Raw genomic sequence first — 20,231 nt, 5'->3', positions numbered from 1 at the left:
TGCCTAACTAGTCGCTAAGCTAAATTTTATACCTTGGAAGAGACAGTTTTACTTGATGATATATGCAGCCTTCAATAACCTCGATAAAAAATAAAGGTCTTCTCTAAGCTTAATATTATTATGCAGCAATTGGCTCATCATTATGCTGGGGGTGAAACAGACTTCGGCTACGGCAACTTAAAGGTTTCCTTTATCTACCGGAAACCAATAACATCTTATAATGGAAAAAAGTTCACCCTAACACTGCTGTGTATGTTCGCTGTCTGACTGTGTAATATGAGCGATAATGTTGCAGTATGTAAATTCGCTTTTCATAATCATCATGTTATCAGAGTCGAAACCTTTCTATTGATATCACTTCATTTATTCATAATAAAATAAATCCTAAGCATAAGGGCTATAATAAAAAATAATGCACGGCAAGCAACTGTGGTGACCACGACTGAAGCTGCCACATTCACAGGTTGGCTGGAGGAAGGTGGATCGCTACTCACGGCCGCAACACTACATGCATACTGGCAACGTTCACAGCCCCTTGTACACCCACCAAAAAAAATATTCGTTACCGTTGTGGTGTGATACAATATGACATAAGGACCAAGGGTTCTGAACTACTACCAGTACCAAATGAACACAGTTTCACTTTTACAAATCATTTGAGAGTTCATCGCACCCAGAGGTAATGATAATTTTTTTGGTGTGTGTACTATGATGGACCTTGCTTAAAGTTGAATAAAATATTTCGAAGTAGCCACATTGAAAGCAAATCTACTCATGGAAATTATTAATATCCTTAAAAGTTACCGTGCTCAAGCTGCTGTTAGAGCTTTATTTTTATGATTACCATTACATTAACATCACAGTCATGAAGTGCCGATATTATTTACTTTCTAGCTTGTAACAACAAGACGATTATAGTACACTTTAGAATAACTTCTAACGGTGAAGGTGATTATTAATCCCTTCAGTCTGATAACATACTTTTAATTATCGTCCGCCTTCAGCAAGGCGAGGCGATATAGTTTGTGTGTGTGTGTGTGTGTGTGTGTGTGTGTGTGTGTGTGTGTGTGTGTGTGTGTGTGTGTGTGTGTGTGTGTGTGTGTGTGTGTGTGTGTTTTACCAAAATACCTCAAAAAGTTGTGGACGAATTTTCACTAGGCCTTCATGAAATAGCAACTATGTGGTTGTGCTGACGCCTATTACATACGGTGAGACTTTGATCAAAGACGACCGGATGTCAGCCGCTCTATATTTTTACCGGCCGCCTTTAGCAAGGTTTGGCAATATAGCCTTTGTTGGTGTATGTTTGTGTGTGTATCTGCTGTCAAAATATCTCAAAAAGTTGTGGACAAATTTTTACCAAGCCTTCGGAAAATGGCAACTTGGCTATGTGGATGTGCAGAAGCCTATTACTTCTGGTTAGGAGCAGATCAAAGATGACCGAATGCCAGCCGCCATATACTGTATTTTGTAATATGGATTGGCTTTTTGTGAAACGAGGTATCTGAATTCCTTAGAGTTCGCATAATTTATACAGTATTGTCTTCTTTTCGTTACGGCGAGGCGATATGGTGTGTGTGTGTGTGTGTGTGTGTGTGTGTGTGTGTGTGTGTGTGTGTGTGTGTGTTTACATCCCATCTTCAAATTTGGTTTGTGGGCTGCATCTACTCTAGCCAACATATTTTGGCAGGCGATTAGGGCCCCCAAATGCTTTTTTTTTTTTTTTTTTCCAGTTAGTTACTACAGACGATTTTATCCCAGCTAAAAAACTACCTTCAATAGTAGAAAGGTTAATCAAGGTTACATTTAACGTGTCAAGGTCTGAAAATCTCTCCATAGGTAAATTTGTCTGGAGACAGCAAGAATAAAATATGTCATCTGATTAACTAGGTTAAAACTGCAGCTCATATCTCCATTTTGAAAAGTGTATACTAAACTAAAGGCAAACACATATCTGTTGCAAAGAAAAAAATGTCACAAGATCCAACGGGCTAATAATTAACAAAATAACACTGTTTCGCTTGGTTCGGGCATAGCGTATACTTTACAGTTTTTCCTCTCTGTTAGGAATGGACACAAACATGCACACGCTTAGACGCAGAGTAAAAAATCTTAAAATCAAGATGCCTTTGTTTACAACAGGGAAGGGATGTGAATGTTGTTAAACCTCCTTTCATCACGTCTACAGTCCGTTTTAGCGACAGCATCTGTCTACATGACACCTGTACAGTCAGTAGACACAAACCTATTTTAACTAGCGAAACTCCATACCAGATCAAGCTGGAGTCAACTGGGTCATTAATTATGGGTACAGATTTCCACATGATTCAGAGGCACAAAGCAAAAACATATGTTCAAAACAGGCCAAGTGGCAAGTTACGTGCTTTCATCAACTTTGGTGGGAAGTGGTCCAAGCGTAAAGAGGCAATCAAGATCACATTTTAGTACCAAATTAAGCAATTGTGGAACCCAGGTAATAATGTGTCGAGATGTTTCAGGCTTCATATTTGTTCCATTTTGGTTCAATGTATGGCACACACACACACACACACACACACACACACACACACACACACACACACACGTCATCAAGGAAATGAAGTTTTACCTTCCTCCATTGTACTGAGCGAAACTGGGACAATTCATGGCTGTAGCGTGACGAGGGAATGGCTTCATGTATCAGGTGACATTACGTCTCTCTCTCTCTCTCTCTCTCACCTATGGCAGAAAAATTTAAAGTGCACTTATCAAGGACACAGTCTACACTGTTGCTTGCACTCCATTGGCTTTGCGACTTTATCCAGCATAGGAAGCAAGTCATACAGTGAAGGGTAAATGAAGCCTACATCCAAACCCTATGGTTAGATAAGCCTATCGTATAATAAATAAAATCACCTACGGAGAGCAAGAATAAATTAAAGAGTAATGGCCTGAAGGTGAACTGGATAAATTTAACAAGGCATTCGAGTCGTCACTAATGAAAGAACCATGAGTCACGTAAACCTTAGATACACCCGAAAGGTTATCTGAAGTTGACTCCTACGTAAGTCATACTCAGTCCTCACTACTTAACATGCCAAGTACTGACCAATACTCATGTTGTACGCACAGGATCAAATAAGGACGCTGCTTTCTTTTTTTCTTTCTTTTTTTACCGTTCTAAGAGTCTATTTGTTGGAACATGATGAGTAGTAGTAGTAGTAGTAGTAGTAGTGGTAGTGGTGGTGGTAGTTATTGCTAGTGTTACAATAGGACTCGGGAAGCGTGGGCAGGTGTTATGTTCTTATCGGTGTGTATGTGTGTGTGTGTGTGTGTGTGTGTGTGTGTGTGTGTGTGTAATTCACCGGGTCGATCAGGACCACTTGATGGTCGTGATCGTCAGCTTATACCCTCCCGGAAGGGAGCTGAGAGCTCATATAGTCCCATCTAAGGGCAAGGCTGTGACCTTCACACACGCACACACCCATCCCCTTGCTCAAGGGGGACAGTAACCACCCACTACGTCAGTGAAACTTTTCGCAGCCTGAGCGAGGCGCGAACTCCCGTCTACCAGATGGCAAGCGAGAACGTTACCACAGAACCAGCGAGCAGTGTGTGTGTGTGTGTGTGTGTGTGTGTGTGTGTGTGTGTGTGTGTGTGTGTGTGTGTGTGTGTGTGTGTGTGTGTGTGAACAAAGTACCGTAATTTAAAAGTGTGTGTGTGTGTGTGTGTGTGTGTGTGTGTGTGTGTGTGTGTGTGTGTGTGAACAAAGTACCGTAATTTCAAAGTGTGTGTGTGTGTGTGTGTGTGTGTGTGTGTGTGTGTGTGTGTGTGTGTGTGTGTGTGTGTGTGTGTGTGTGTGAACAAAGTAACTTAAACATTTTTTATCAGATTTTAACTACTCAGTAAATCGGTGGAGTCTGAACTATTAAGAAAACTTTTTTAAGTGTAATAGGTCAAAGATCAAGGTCACTGGGCAAAGGCAACTCAAATAGTTTTCACCTAATATGAACAAATGATAGTGGATGGATCAAGGGGTAGGCAAGAAAGAAGTAATTTGATTCTGACGGTAATGTGTCAAAGGTCAAAGTCACAGAGCAATGTTAAATATTGGGCCTTTAGACCACTGAGTGCTCCTTCTATTGTTGTTATCTTTTCGTGAACCCACAGGACTGTTTCCTGAAGTTTGCATTTCTCCCGCATTCCATCATCATCCTTTCGAGGGTTAGGGAATGAGTCGGGGGACGTTAGTATAACCCGACTGTGGAGCTGTCTATTTATACAGATATGAAGGCATCCCATTCCATCACCAGTAATGTAGTACGGGAATTAAATCTCGTGACGGCATGTACAGGACCCTAAGGTAAACAAAAAAAGAGGGTCCGGCAAAAACTAGTATCATTTACCTTAAAACACAGGTGGGAGGAATGGACAATCTGGCAACGCTTGGCACTTCCCTATCTTGCCCATGGAGTTCCCAAATGCTGCCACTAAACATATATTTTTTACCTCTGCCAACGAAGTTGGAGGAGGGTATGTATTCACCTATGTTTGTCTGTCTGTCTGTCTGTCCAGACGATATCTCCAAAAGTTCCCCATGAATTTCAATTACATTTTGTAGAAGGGTGCTCCACGGGCCAATAAAGGCGATTCAATTTAGGGACGGCTCCGGAGTATCCCGCACAATATCTCCAAAAGTTCGCAATTAATTTCAATGAAATTTTGTGGAAGGGTGGGCAATGGGCCAAGAAAGAATATATTTAACTTTGGGGCAGATCCGGCTCCGGATCCTTTTTCATGGCAATGGCGTTGGTGGAGGCATGCGCTGTCTGAGTGCTTTTCAATTTTTGATGTGCTCGACTCTGGGCATAGGCTTCACAGCCCGCTCCCAAGGCCCAGCAGTCCTCCAGCATACCATACACCTCCACGTATCACATTCATGTCTACCTATCTATTCATTCATTCATTCACCCGTCTATCATTTTATCGATCAATGCATTCACACACCTTTTTTCACTACTATCAACAAATTTTTTTATCTATCAACACATCCTTCAATCGCTTCACCTAACATCACTTACACCAGTCATATCTCCATCCATCTATCTATCTACTCATTTGTCTATCTATCTTTCAATTAAAGCAATTGTTCCGGCACGAAATTATTCATCAGCATTTACTTAAAAACTCATAGCAGACCCATCCCACTGAAACAAACTCAGATCGATCCAGACTTGTCCAAACTAAAGGAAACTGAGATTTTATTCACTCTTAATGAGAACTGGCTTTATCTGTTCCTACTGTACGAGATGTCCAAGTTAAATTGAATCTAAATGTCTCTAAGCAACAAAAATACACAAAAATATGACGTCCCCGTACTGAAGAGATTACACAACGATGGAACCATTCAGGGGGGGATGTCACCCCTCCCTATCCCCACCGCAATACGTTCCCCTAACGTACTAAAAATCAAGGCTGTATCATCACTCTCCTTAAGTTCATAACTGAATAAAATCGACGGGTAGTGATGGAAATAAAGTCGTCCGAGTGTTGAATCACGTCAGGTTCATCCTTCACCATATTTATGTACTAGGCTATCCATCCCCATATCGCTCTGGAAGTTAATGCAATATCCAATCCCTTCAGGACAGTCTCCCTCCTCTTAGCCACATAGTCTTCTCACGGTGTTAAAAGTAAAATCTCGCCTATGCCCTTTCACGTCCTCATCCTCTCGATCATCTACAGCCTTCATACTAGGTCGCAGATTTCGGTTTTGTATACCATTTTTCTATTACGCGCTAAATTTGACTTTCTCCAGTATATTCACCCTTCCATTTTGTTTTACTTTAACCTGACCTAAAAGATTAACCTAGCTAAATTACAGAATAATCTAACTTAATACTACGCAAACAAACCTAACGGAACATGGACTTCCCTGGATAAGAAAATGTGCAAAAATGGTACACAGAAAGGAAATCGGCTACCAAGTCTTATTAAGCCAGAAGCTGGAGCTATATCGAACCCAGTCCGTTCCAACTGCTATGTAGACACTGAGTAAAACTGCTTGGTGGTGTTAAGAATATATCCCTGTCATCGCTCTTCCCCGCCCCTGTCCACTCAATTCATCCGCCTTCTTCATTCCAGATCATATTACACTGGGAACTCAAGCTTTAGTTAACTCCTTCAGTTCCAGAAGTCTCCTCGAGGCTGATTAAAATCGTCTGACGGCATTTGGAGTAACGTCATATCAAGGTCCTACAGTGACTTACAAACCTACTCCACATCCACTCTTCATATCGGTGTCTCCATTCCTTGACATGAATAAAATTGTTCAGCGGTGTTACGAAGTGTTAAGAATTAAATATGATAGTGCCCTGTAAAGTCCTTTCACAGTCCCTAGCCACTCTGCCATCCATCCCCTTATCGCAGCAAAGTCATTACCAACACTGAAAGGGAGGGTGTTCTGATTGCATTTATATTTCTTTAACAGATTATCCCATACATCAGAACGTGAAACTGGCCGCTCGGCAATCTTCCTTGATTAAAGAGGGGAAGGGGCGAGGGACTGAAGTTATGTGAGGCAAAGATGGCGTGTGACTAGAATAAACTATTACACAGGGAGACGAGTACCAGGGAACGGATAAACACATTAAGTGAGGAAATAGATACCGGAATAGGGGTATTTCACACAGATGGTAGACTAATGAATATTACTGAGAGACTTATGATGATGATAGCATTTTAGCCATTATAACGTCTTTTACAGAGCTCAGAGGAGATTTTTTGACCTAGAGGGGTTAGACATATCTTTACTCAATTTCTTCACTGTTGAGTCTATATGTGACTATAATCGCGCGTTAACAAAATGAAAAAGAAAAGATGGCACCATCGGAAAGTGGATTACAATATTAATAGAACAGACAAAGAAGAGGAAATAGCTAAATACTTTGAATATGCGAGCAGCCACCCCAAAGACGAGTATTTCAATCCAGTGGTAATGTGTTCCGGGTATAACTTTATTAGTAACCAACGTTACCAATTTTCATTATGTTACGTCCCTGAACTATTCTAACTAAGACTTACCTTTTAAGCCTAGTTTGAGTTGGGGGAGCAAATTTTGTAGGGGTAGTCATATAGTGGCTTAGGTTAGGCTGTTACTCAGTAACGGATGAATGTTGCGCCACATTGGCTGATGCAGGCGTGTGCATTCGGTCTGTGTCAGGCCCTAGATTAGGCCTAGGTTAGGTTAGGTTAGGTTAGTTTGGGTTAGTTTAATGCAAAATAGTGTGTTTTTAATTAATCTTGATCTTGATTTTGGGGATAAACCCACTTTTGGAAGTTTACTCAAAATTCCAAAAAGGGGATTTTCCCCAAAAAATGATTGTCAGAACTAATTAAAGCACAGTATTTTGCATTGGGAACCATAAAAATAATAATAAAAGAAAACGTTTGTTACTTCTAAAAATTTACCGTGTTCCGTTTTCTATAATTAAAGATTACTTCCTTTTTTCACCTTACGACACTTTTTCGAACTGCTGGGGTTTCAGATACGGTATACGTTAATCAACTCTACTAGGATGGAGCTATCATATACAATACTCCTTGGTATTACTGGCAAGAACAACAACAATAGGAAAAAGTCAACGTGTTGAAGAGATTTAGATGTAATACATATAAACAAGGAAGAGGAAGCAGATAAGAACGAGCGAGTAAACAACATTTCAGTCAAGAATAGAGTTACCTTTACAGTATACCGGTATACCAGATTGTGCTGCTCTCGGGTGAAAACAACAAAGATGATGAAGATTGATCTCTTGAGGTTAACAACAGCTCGGTTTCAATTTAATTTTGTTATGTCCAGTGTTTTATTCAGCTTAGGAGACTGAAAACTGCGAGGTCAGACAGTTCCCATTCTTTAGTACAAGGGAGCATTCCTAAACCCAGTAAACACCAGCAAGGGGGGGGGGGATAAATACGGCATCACATTGAAAGAACAAAAAGTTTATGAAGACGGCGAGAAAGGTGGAACAGAAAACCAAGTCAACAGTGATCGGTAAGTGGAATGGTTCAGATAAACGCAGCGTTATATATATATATATATATATATATATATATATATATATATATATATATATATATATATATATATATCAGTAAGTGGAATGGTTCAGATAAACGCAGCGTTTTATAAATACACACACACACACATATATATATATATATATATATATATATATATATATATATATATATATATATATATATATATATTAGTACTTGCAGTTGCATTCATTCACAGCAAGGGATTAGACACTGGTTTCCTACACCTTTGGTAACGGGCAGACCCCCATAACTGATAAAATCTTCCGGTGGGAGCGAGAATAAAATGTAAAATACGATACCGTCGTACAGTGATTAATATGTTACTGTACAATGACATCCGGGAGACACGGAAGAGATAAGCAGCGAAGGTCATATACTGTCTGGTTTTGAAGATTTCGAAGCGGTTGTTCCTCGCCGATATTTTCTGCACATTACACCTCAATATCTTCTTGTATGTTAGGTGCCAACTACTGTATGTCGATCATGAAAGTATATCAGTAACATTCAAGAGAATGGTAAGGTATGGAAGGCCTATGCTGAAGTGTTACTTACATAAACTAATTCTTCCCACCTCAAAACCATATTCGTCGATTTAAGACACTCAGCTAGACGGGTTATAGATAACTTTAATTTACCCCTTCAAAACTATGGATTATATTACTAGATTATTAAATTGACTGGAATTGCCAAGAATAATAAAAGACGTCACACTAGTGAAGAAGATTTAACTCCAAGCATAAACAAGGAAGAGGGAACACATAAACACATGTGCACGTAAACAGCGATCCATAAGAGGAGTATTTCACACAAGAAGTACATTACATTTCTACACAATGGTAACACCCGTATGCTGAATTATTTATCATAAATAAAGATTAACCATATCACTATGACGAAGTCCTACATTCAGCTTATGAGGCCGTTTCTAACTCGGGATCAGATGTAGCCTTCTGTAGACATTACAGAGACACCTCATCCCCTGTTACACTACATCCTCCGCTGCCAAGCCATTGCACAACTCAGAGCAGGTCGCACCTACCCCAACCCAGACAATATTCAAGACCTTTCAGCTGTTGACCTTCAGACCCTGACAGAAGTAGCAAACTCTGTCATATCTTCAACATCAACACAAATACTGCTCGATGTTGTAAACAGATCATATCCACCGACATAAAAAAAAAAAAAAATACCACCACCTACATAAAAGGCCAGAACCTCCGACCAGGCTAACACAGGGCCCGTCCTCTATTCATTAGGGGTAAAACTCTAAAGTAAGTAGACTTCACGCTATTAGTGAATTCTTCTAATCTCAATAAAGTCCTTCAACAACAGCAAGAACAAGGTAAAAATAGCGTCAGTATAGTTATGCAATCAATAGCTAAAAGCAACAAATAATATTAATAACAACAATAATTCCCTAGTTAAAGCCAACTTAAGTGAGAGTACGCTCCTATGATGAATTACAACAAAGTACACAAGTACTGGAAAGATCTATCTATCTATCTACAGCCCGACGCCCTAATCCCGCAAAGGGTGGCAGCAGACAAAACGCCTCCAAGTCGCTCTGTCACCCACCATTTGACTACCCTCCCCTCAATCCCCCCCCTCCCTCATATACCTCTCAACTCCATCCCTCCACCTCATCCTCGGTCTACCCTTCCCTCTCCCTCCCTCCACCTCACCTACATACACCCTCTTAGTCAGTCTTTCATTCTCCATTCTCTTCACATGTCCAAACCACCTCAGTGTATTTCTCCTAATCTTCTCAACCACATCCACATCCACCCCACAGCGTTCCTTCACTTCTTCATTCGTCAACCTGTCCTTTCACGTCACTCCACATGCTCCTCTCCAGTAACTCATTTCCACTGCTCTCACTCTTGACTTGTTCCCCTCTTACAAGGTCCATGCCTCGCTTCCATACGTCAGGGTAGGGATCACAATACTATCATGCAGTGACTTCTTAACTTCCATACTCACCTCTCTATTTCTCATCACTGCTTTCAGTGCACCAACAACCTTCCTTCCCTGCTGTACCCTTTCACGCACTTCATCCCCCAAAGTTCCATCCTTACTCATCACACTACCCAAGTACTTGAATGCCCTCACATTCTCCATCCTCACCATCCAACCTCACTGCACACTCTGTGACTTCATTCCTCTCAAACACCATAACTTTACTTTTGTTTACATTAACTTTCAGATTCCTCCTCCTACACACTGTCCCAAATTCATTCACCAAACCTTGCAACTCCCATTCATCTTCACTCAACAGTACTGTATCATCAGCAAACAGCAACACCGGAAGCTTCCAAATCTCACCCTCATTTATTAGAGCCACCCCCACATCCACTGCCCTACCCTGCACCTCCTTTACAACCCCATCCATGTATATATTAAACAGCCATGGAGACACCACACAACCCTGTTTCAGTCCCACATTGAGATCAAAGAACTCACTCAGCTCACCATCCACTCGCACCGTAGCCCTAGCTCCCTCGTACATACTCTTCACAGCACTCAACAATTTCCCCTCTACTCCATATATTCTTAATACCTTCCACATACCTTGCCTATCTATTCTGTCTGGAAAGATGCCAACCGTATAATTTCGCTAAAGCGCACTGCATGTGAAATCCTTATGGTGTTAAATTTAAGTACCGTATAGGGCTTCTCAAGAATTAACCACCTTGTGTCTGGAAACTGATAGGCATGACTAATCGCCTGGACCTCTACTAGAAATGCTCCCGCATCAAAAACCAAAAGCAGATTGTCGTTGTGTGTGCGCTTCGAACTAAATATTCTGTACGGATATAGGAACTTAAAATGTATTTTTTGATGCAAGCAGAGAGCGTTCTTCCTTGAGTTCACGAACAACATAATTCAGTCTCCGGCACTGGCTTTAAACTGATACCTATACTACAGTCCTAATATCCTGAACCTATTTCTTCCACTTCCTCGCTCCATCTGTCTCCCTCTCTGCCTCTCTCACCCCATCTCTCAACATGCCTCCCCCTATGCCTTTATCCATCACTCATTAAGCTGTTAGTCAATGGAAGGTGCCAGAATTTATGACATCACTCTCTTAAGGATTAAAATAAGTGTTGGTGAATGTAAATGGTTTACTATGTGAAAGACTGTGAGAAAAATAAAATAAAGGCATTGACTTTTTGAGGCATTAAAAGCATCAACCTTACTTTCACTATAATAAAAAATATTGATAAATAAGAAAAAGGGGTGTCATAACACAATCACTCAAGAACTGGAGGAATTTCTTGGCTACCATGGGAAGCAGGTGTAGAAGTAGTGGGCGAAATCATCAGTGTATTACTCAGTAGGGATAAATGTACTGCTCAGAATATCATTGACAAAAAAACTAGACCAGCAAAACTGCGTGGCCACACACAGCAGAAGACCCTGTCTGGCAGCCTGCATTTTTTTTTTCCATGTATAAATGGTCATACAATCATACTGACACCATCGGATCGAGTGCCTTGAGAAACGATTCAGGAAGACTGCACCTTCATCCCCTAATACAAAATTAAGTACCATATTATGGTGGATTAATGTTAGATTAGGCCTAGAGTTAGGTATAGATTGGTTTAACGTCAAAGCATGGCATTTCAGATGATTTTTTGGGCCGAACTGTTTCATCTACTCCCGAGCGAAGGTGCGACGTTGCCGAATCATATTTCATTGAACTTGCTTCAACGTTCCTGGTCCGACTGGATGGCTAAGTGTACCCGAAGAAAACAAACAAGCAACCCGTCCCCCACAGAGGTATGGGGAGGAACTGCAGAGGTTCCATCCCACCTAAAATTTATTTGGAGTGAAGGTGTGCCATTGTGCAATATAAATTAATATATATATATATATATATATATATATATATATATATGTATGTATGTATATATATATATATATATATATATATATATATATATATATATATATATATATATATATATATATATATATATATATATATATATATGCGACATGACCATGAATACTAGCGTCTACCTGGACCCCTGGGAACAGCACATCCCCATGGCTGGTGTCCTTTGGAATCATACCCTGCTTAAAACTTTGTCTGGGTGGTAGACTATCACTGTACAGTTCTCCATGTTCCTAGCCCCATCACCCCTCCCCATAAAGGGGCTGGCCTTGGGAACTCACCCAACGTGAAACCTGGTCTGTGTGGAAGTCTGTTACAATGCAAAGTTTTGTGTTCTTAGGTAAAAGACCGCAACAGCCTCCTCTCATGAAGGGCGGAGGAGTCCTGACCTACCTATAGCCTGGTCTGGGTAATTTCGTTAAGTAAAAAAAAAAAAAAAGTGGGGCATATGGCCATGGCCCATTGCCCCTTGGCATCATCTATCCCCGTTGTGGATGGCCTTTGGGGTTGCATACTGCCCAATGCCTGGTCAGGTTGCAGTCTACCACTGAGCAAAACTTCGTGTTCTTAAGGAGAAAAAAAAAAGTCATTGCCCCCTTGGAGGCTGTCTCCCATGAGGGGTGAGGCAGTTCAACCTTGCCTAAATCCTAGTCGGGGTGAAGGTCTACCACCATGCATTTTTTTTCCAAGGAAAAATACCGTACTACCACTACTCTGCCCAAGAACTGACCAGGATTCCCAAAGACCCTCTCCTGACGAGGGTTCCCTTGGGTGTCCCACCCTCTTTAAAACCTGTTCTAAGTGAGCGTCTATCACTATCGTGCAGTCTGTCATTAGCACTAGGCAAAGTTTCTTTTTCCTAGGCACTCCAAGATGCTCCTGGTTGCTTAAAAACGTGTTCTCTGAAAGCCACTTCCTCCTATTCCTCTTCCTCCTCCTTCCTCCTTATCCTGAAGAAGCATCGTGCCTTTCCCACTCCGAGGAGTACGGAAAAAAAAAAAAAACTTCACAGATAGACCACTGAGGAATACAATAACTGATTGCTTTGCGAAAGTACTTTTCTTTTGCATTAACTACCTGTGCAGTATGACCAGAAAGGAAATCTGAGATCAAAGCACATGCTGAAGACTAAAATCCTTAGTATGCCAGTTTGGAAAAAAAAAAAAAAGGGGGGGGGGAGAACTCCCTAGGTTGAAGGCCTTCAAGGTGTATTGTTCACCAGTCACCCAATCTGCAGTGCCGTAAGATCACAAATGCTGCTTTTTAGGAGGGTTTTGAGGATTTTACCAGACTAATAGGGCATGTTACTGAGATACGATTGTATGTACAGGAACCCAGTGAAATAACAAGACTGACAGAGTAATGGAAGGATTAGTTCAGAGATAACGGTCAGCTCTGTTGAATCTCTCCCTGTGACTGTCAAATACGCATTGGATGCATAGGCTGCAAGATGTTTTAGTGGTTTTTAATATTTTTGTTGCTGTTACCTCTTGCCACACCATGATTGTCTGTACTGTCCCCATCCAACCTAAACTAGGAGAATGAGTAGAATAACCTGACGATACTGGGAATGTTTTTCATCCACGTGGACCAAAGTGGGTGATGCTAACATGAATCAAAATTTGGTGGTCGCGCATTTAATACATTTAACGTTACTCTGATATGATGCCATATGTTTAAAATAAAGCAATTATTTTGACATTTTTCTGGCTAGCAAACAAGTAAATTTCGAATACTTCCGAGTCAGTCACGAAAACTCACTCATGTGATATCAGGAAGTAGAGCATTATGATGAAACTGCCCAAAAGCTTAGCTACAATATTTCCTTCGTATTTATGCACAAGAAGAGGATTACAGCGAATCATCTTGCATACCCGAATAGCGCCACAAAGCCTCCTCCTGCTATCATCGTTATTATACTTAATCCGCAAGTGCATAGTACATCACAATCAATACATCTACAACAGCAAATACATGTACTACAAATGCCACACTTACAACTAGACCCAAAACCCTATCAACCAAAATCACATATATGCGGTGCCATTATAGGTAAAGATACACATTCCAAAACATTTACCCTTTGGAAGCATTATAAGGTATCAGTCCTTTCGAGCGTCAATTATCCATTAAAAAAAAAAAAGAAATAAAGAAAGAAAAGCATGTGATCTCAATTTCTAGAAACATTTACTAAAACGGACACACACAAAAATTCATTTTCACTGTCGCGAAATTCCATTAATATGTGTGTGTGTGTGTGTGTGTGTGTGTGTGTGTGTGTGTGTGTGTGTGGTGGAGGGGGGAGAGGGAGGGGGAGGCCAAGGATGAGATGGAAGGATGGAGTGGAGAGGTATATGCAAGGAGGTTTAATTTAAAGGGTGGAGACGGCACGAGACGCTCGCTCCGTGCTGTCAGGTGAAGCCAGCCGCTGGCGCGTCCTCCATATTGTTGTAGGCTTACTTGCTCCAGGCAGCTACCCGCCCCATACTATTATTACTACTGTAGTTATACTGCCCACACTCATTTATATTATCAATTTAGCTGTTTAAATGAAATGATGACCTTACTGTGATCCATTTACTGCATGCTATGACTACATTAACATGAACATTTCACTGACATTAGCTCTACAACCCACTGAATAATAGTAGCTTATTCACTGCAGTTCTGCTCTTGATACCTTTAAGAGATGATTGTCGTGCAGTGAACTGTTTACCAGCATAGCTGTATCATACCTGGAGATATGTCTCCGTTACTGCTTTGATTAACAACAAAAGATTCTTTAAAGGTCTTACATATGTACTGTCAAGCTTTGAACTACAGATTTGTCTATGCACTCTGATAAGACATAAGTTACAATTTTGTGATAATTTTTCCTTGAAAGCTCTACATAGGGATGTATTTGTTTAGCAAGCAATGCTTTTACTCTGAAAATCTTTTCACTTAAGCAACATATATCTATGACATCTTTTGAGGGTAATGACAGGTTTCCTTTGGTCTTCTTAATAATTAGTGCATGAGAATTATCACAGTTCTCGGTAAACAGTGCACTGCAGCAACGATCACACTTCAAAGATCTGTTAGGTTTCATTGATACAAGTCCTGCTATGTATGCAACAATTTTTTCAGAATATGGTGATAGCATAGAAGAAACAATGTTACCATTTTTCATTCCTAATACACCATAATTATCTCTCTGTGTAAGACATCATCATCATCTAGAAGTCTGCTTTTGTCCATAGAGGTATTAATCACTCTATTTGAAGGAACATCGGCATTTAAATCATTTAGATAGTTACTAGAAGCCGTCAGAATTGGTATATCCTCTAAGGCTAAGTAGTTTCCTCGTTACATTTCCTCAATGTCATTGTGAAGCATTACCTTCTTATTGGCATCAGCTGAAGATGGCCCAGAAACATTACGAGTTTGGGGAGGCATTCTTTCATGCGTCTTCTTTTGCAGATGAGCAGGAAGTGACTCAAATATGCTTCACTCATCCCACCTGATGCCACCTCCACCCTTTAAACCTCCATGGGTATATGAGAGGGTTGTGTGAGCTGGGAGCAGGGCAGTGAAAGGCGGGGGAGAGGGCGACATGGAGGCGATTTGTTTGTGGCCACCGCTTACGGGATTAAGGCGTCTGGCAACAGATAGATCGATAGACATATACGTATATATAAGATAGACATATGTATATGTATGCATACACAAATATACGTCCACACACACACAGACACACACACACACACACACACACACACATATATATATATATATATATATATATATATATATATATATATATATATATATATATATATATATATATATTCTTTCCATTTATAATTCTCTCTCTCTCTCTCTCTCTCTCTCTCTCTCTCTCATTTTTCATGTAAAACAAACTGGAAGAAAAAATAAACACGTTATATAAAACTAATAGACCTAACAGGCAAATCGCTAACCTATTCTAAAGCCTAAAGATACAAATAGCTAAACCTACTCTAGTAAGAAATATCTCAACCAACGGAACACCAACGACTACAGATATGTAATGCCTTTTTACACATTTACCAACTTGCACTCATCATCAGTGGGCCTATATTTGACCAGCATTTTATTTGTGTGTTTTACAGCACTCTCAAAACTTCTGGCAATACATGTCATGAAAGAGAACCCAGACTGAGAGAGAGAGAGAGAGAGAGAGCGAGAGATCAGCTGACACCACCCAGCGTCCTACTGCAGCAGCGGCATCAGCCTGAAGGTAGTTGCCCGAGCGCTCAATAGGCGGCAGCACGTGTCGCGTGGTTGCGTTTACAAGATAGTCTGACTCATCTGTTTATCGACCAACTGCGAATTCTGACTTATTTGAATTAAATTGTTGGAAAGGGTATACAGAGTTATTTTACAATAAAATACGGTGGTGGGTCTTGCCATACACTTTCAGTAAATAGTTGCCGTATATACAGTTAGTGGTTATAAATTCGTGGGTAGGCCTATAGCCACACGTCCTCTAGCAAATTTTAGCTAGCCTATAGTAGACCTTATAATATGTAGAGAACCTTGCAAGGCATATTGGAAAGGTTTACCGATATTACTCCCAAGACAAAATTACACCTTTGGAGACTGTATCCCTATGCTAGAATTCACTGTGCTAGACTGCTCATGACTGACAAGATGAAAGTATATAATACACCAGGTGGATCAGTGGCTAAAGGGGAGTTAATGAGGGCTGTGAACATTAAAATTTCACAAAATGGGATTTATGGAAATGGGAAGACTGCTATGTTTTGGAAGTAAGACATGTAAAGATTTTTTACAGACTCTAGAAGAGGAACATGGATATTTTTAGAAATAGACTGGTAGGGCAGCCAAAGCCAAAGTGTAGAGGAGTTTGATTTAAGAGCATATATATATATATATATATATATATATATATATATATATATATATATATATATATATATATATATATGCCGGTATATATATACTGTATACTGTACACACAGCCAGCCACCTCCGCCTCTGTTAGTGTATAGCGCATAGGAAAAGTAGGATCCAGAAAAAGAATTTCGGTGTCAGTCGCCTCAGCGAGGTAAGTTTCAGTGTGCAAGAGGTGAAAAGACAGGGTGTTTCATAGAGCGTGAGTTTGAGGAAACAGAACGACTATTGCAGCTAGGTCTATAATTAACAAATAAGAGACAGAATGGTCGAGAACCTCTCGATGATCACCACTGGAAAGGGGTCCATGTTAGGGACATTCCTGGCCTTTTCCTGGAGGACTCCAAGGAAGTTGTAGAGCCATACGCATCTAATCTGACGAAGACAATTTTTTTTTTTTTTTTTTAATAATGTGCTAGAGTACTTGCAATGTTACTGAAACAATTAAATGATTCAGCAAAAGAGGATGGGATTCTGATGTCTGAAAATTTGGAGCCGATACTCTACCTGCCATAATTTTAACTTCCTATCTCAGAGTACTGATATGTTCGAATGACGTTGTCTTCTCTCTACAATGATTGTTAGTGCTAGTCAAGAGATTGGTCGATCGTCTGCTAGGGAGACTCCTTACCTCCTCTTCTTGCCCATCCTTGCCTAGTTATTTCTTCATAAGGCATGGCAATATCTCCTGCGTAATATGCAGTTCGTAGTCATGTCAACAGGACAAAAACAACATGCAAATGAAGGTGTAATGTGCAAGTGAAATGTTCGCTATGTTCTGATACTGTCTGCTAGAATGCCCCGTACGCCCACAGGAATATAGCCTAAATTGTCATTCACAAGCCGGTCTTACCTTGGGGTGTGAGAACCAGGAGAGTAAGCAGACAATACCACGCAGACACGTTCATCCTGTTCTCTGGTCGATTATTAATCCCTCTTCTCTGACTTCCTGGATGGTCGGAGGCGTTGGTGCTGGTGAAATGAGGCTTGGCACACACACACACACACGCACACACACACCTGGGTCTCTGGTGTGTAAACTTTGCAGTAACTAAACGCACATTGGCAGACTTGCCTTTATGTATTTATTTATTTATTTATTTATTTTTCAAATTTCACTGACCAGTCATCTTCTTACACTACTCTGATATCACTCTCTCACTTGATATTCATTGTCACTTTTGTTAAAACTTTCCAACTGCATCGACAGCACCTTTTACATTCAGAAATTCTCTGTCACTCTTTAACAGCTAGACTGCAATTGCTATATGCCCGACTAGACACATTACCATGCTTTAGTTACAGTAGCGAGTTGTCATAAGTTATCTGTTATATCACTTTTTTTCCCTTTTTTCAACGCAATTCTGCAATAAATTACATAATAATAATAATAATAATAATAATAAAAATAATAATAATAATAATAATAATAATAATGCTGTTAGTTAATTCACTACAATAAACTTTTCTTTATTCATCCTTTTTAAAGATTTTATTCATAGCAGAGGTCAATCGAATCACATATATTACGGTACATAGTGTATGACTTTCATTAGCCCCATCACTATGGGATGACCTTTCCTACCAAAATCGTCGGAAGGTTGACAGAATAAACTAAAAAAAATTATTGCAACGTAATAAATATGTGAAAGTTAAACAGCCACTTATAAAATTTTTACTTATCAGCTGTGAGGCTAATGCTGTGATATTTTGGAGCACATCAGTTAATTACGACGAGGACCGCATTTACATTTACCATAACTGATTATTGATACAAGGTTAGAGTGTTTTGGCTGATGTGGTACCAGTGTGTTTGTTTACATTGTAGCATCAGGAGTATGAATGGGGTGGCAAACTCCGTTCTTCCGATCATATCACAGAGTTTGAGATTCCCTGCCCAACTGAAGTGGTTGGTATAATGTGTATGCATATTACATCCACATGATATATAGGTGCAGTAGTCATAACATATATAGTTTGTGTCGGACTTGATTCAGGCTAGCTACGTGAAATATAAGTGCACTGTAGTAACTGAGATTAGGTGTTATAAATATGCTAGTATTGTATGGCGAGGTGTATACTCATTAAACTATCTGTCTGTCTATCCATCTATTGCCAGACGCCTTCATCCCGTAAGGGGTGGCCACAAACAAATCGCCTCCATGTCGCCCTGTCCCCCACCATTTCACTGCCCTGCTCCCAGCACACACACCCCTCTCATATACTTCTCCACTCCATCCCTCCATCTCATCCTTGGCCTCCCCCTCCCTCTCCCCGACTCCACCTCATTCACACACATTTTCCTCGTCAGTCTCTCGCTCTCCATCCTCTTCATATGGCCAAACCACCTCAATGTATTTCTCCTGACATTTTCTATCACATCCACACCACAAAGCTCCTTCACTTCCTCATTTGTCGGTCTGTCTCTCCATGTGCCTCTACATGCTCCTCTCAAATAACTCGTTTCCACTGCTTTACACTCTTGACTTGTGTCCCTCCAACAAGGTCCAAGCTTCACTTCCATAAGTTTGAGTTGGTATCACAATATTGTCATGCAGTGACTCTTTTACTTCCATGCTTACTTCCCTGTTATTATCACTGCTTTCAAAGAACCAGCAACGTTTCTTCATTGTTGTACCCTTTCAAGCACTTTACCCTCTAAACTTCCTTCCTTACTTATCACACTATCCAAGTACTTAAACACACTCACATTTTCCATTTTCTCCTCATCCAACCTCACTGTACATTCAGTGACTTCATTTCTCTCAAAGAGTAAATAAACTAAAGTAACAATGTAATATTATACACAAAATTACGTGATTTGCAGAATCAGTCATATACAGTATAAATATCAGACATGGAAGCAGCTGGAGGTCGAAACGTTCGAACCAATGTTTCTATCCTTTTCAGGTTCATGCATTTCTAACTGGCGTCTAACATCGTCGACGCGTGATGTTAATATGAAATATAGAATTAAGAAGAATTTAATGTTCATATCCAAGAACTTCCCTTTCCTTCACTGACATACATTCCTCTCGTCCCTTCTCCTTACGCATCTCCTGCTAGTCGTACACATTCGATCATCCACACCTAAGTCTCCGTCTCTCTCTCTCTCTGGGTGGGTGGAGGGTTCGTGTGGTGTGACAAAGCTTGCAAGTCTTGTTTGTGAAGCTTAGTGGCCGGGTGGGTAAGTTAGTACTGACAACGATGTGGTAGGGAGGGTGACCGATGAAGATGGGGTAGGTGGGTGGTTGGGTCAGAGCGGGCGGGTTACGGTGGGTAAACGGTATGATTGGGATGAGTTGTTGATCAG

The 20,231-nt window shown here is 40.4% G+C and overlaps 1 protein-coding gene across 1 annotated transcript in view; it reads right to left on the bottom strand.

Moving 5' to 3' along the window:
- Window positions 1-17,842, bottom strand: part of LOC145396005 (protein amalgam-like) — a 323,136-nt gene extending 305,294 nt beyond the window's left edge. Inside the window, exon 1 of the mRNA XM_080269471.1 lies at window positions 17,772-17,842. Coding sequence (XP_080125597.1) covers window positions 17,772-17,826 — 55 coding nt within the window. The 5' untranslated portion in view covers window positions 17,827-17,842. The remainder of the gene's footprint in view (window positions 1-17,771) is intronic.
- Window positions 17,843-20,231: the final 2,389 nt, after the last annotated feature.

This window comes from Coenobita brevimanus, chromosome 34 (genome assembly GCF_032717465.1).
Source record: "Coenobita brevimanus isolate Jiangsu-jjx chromosome 34, ASM3271746v2, whole genome shotgun sequence".
Taxonomy (NCBI): Eukaryota; Metazoa; Arthropoda; class Malacostraca; order Decapoda; family Coenobitidae; genus Coenobita; species Coenobita brevimanus.
Note: the sequence above shows the minus strand (reverse complement) of the source record. Positions and strands in the feature narration are given on the sequence as shown.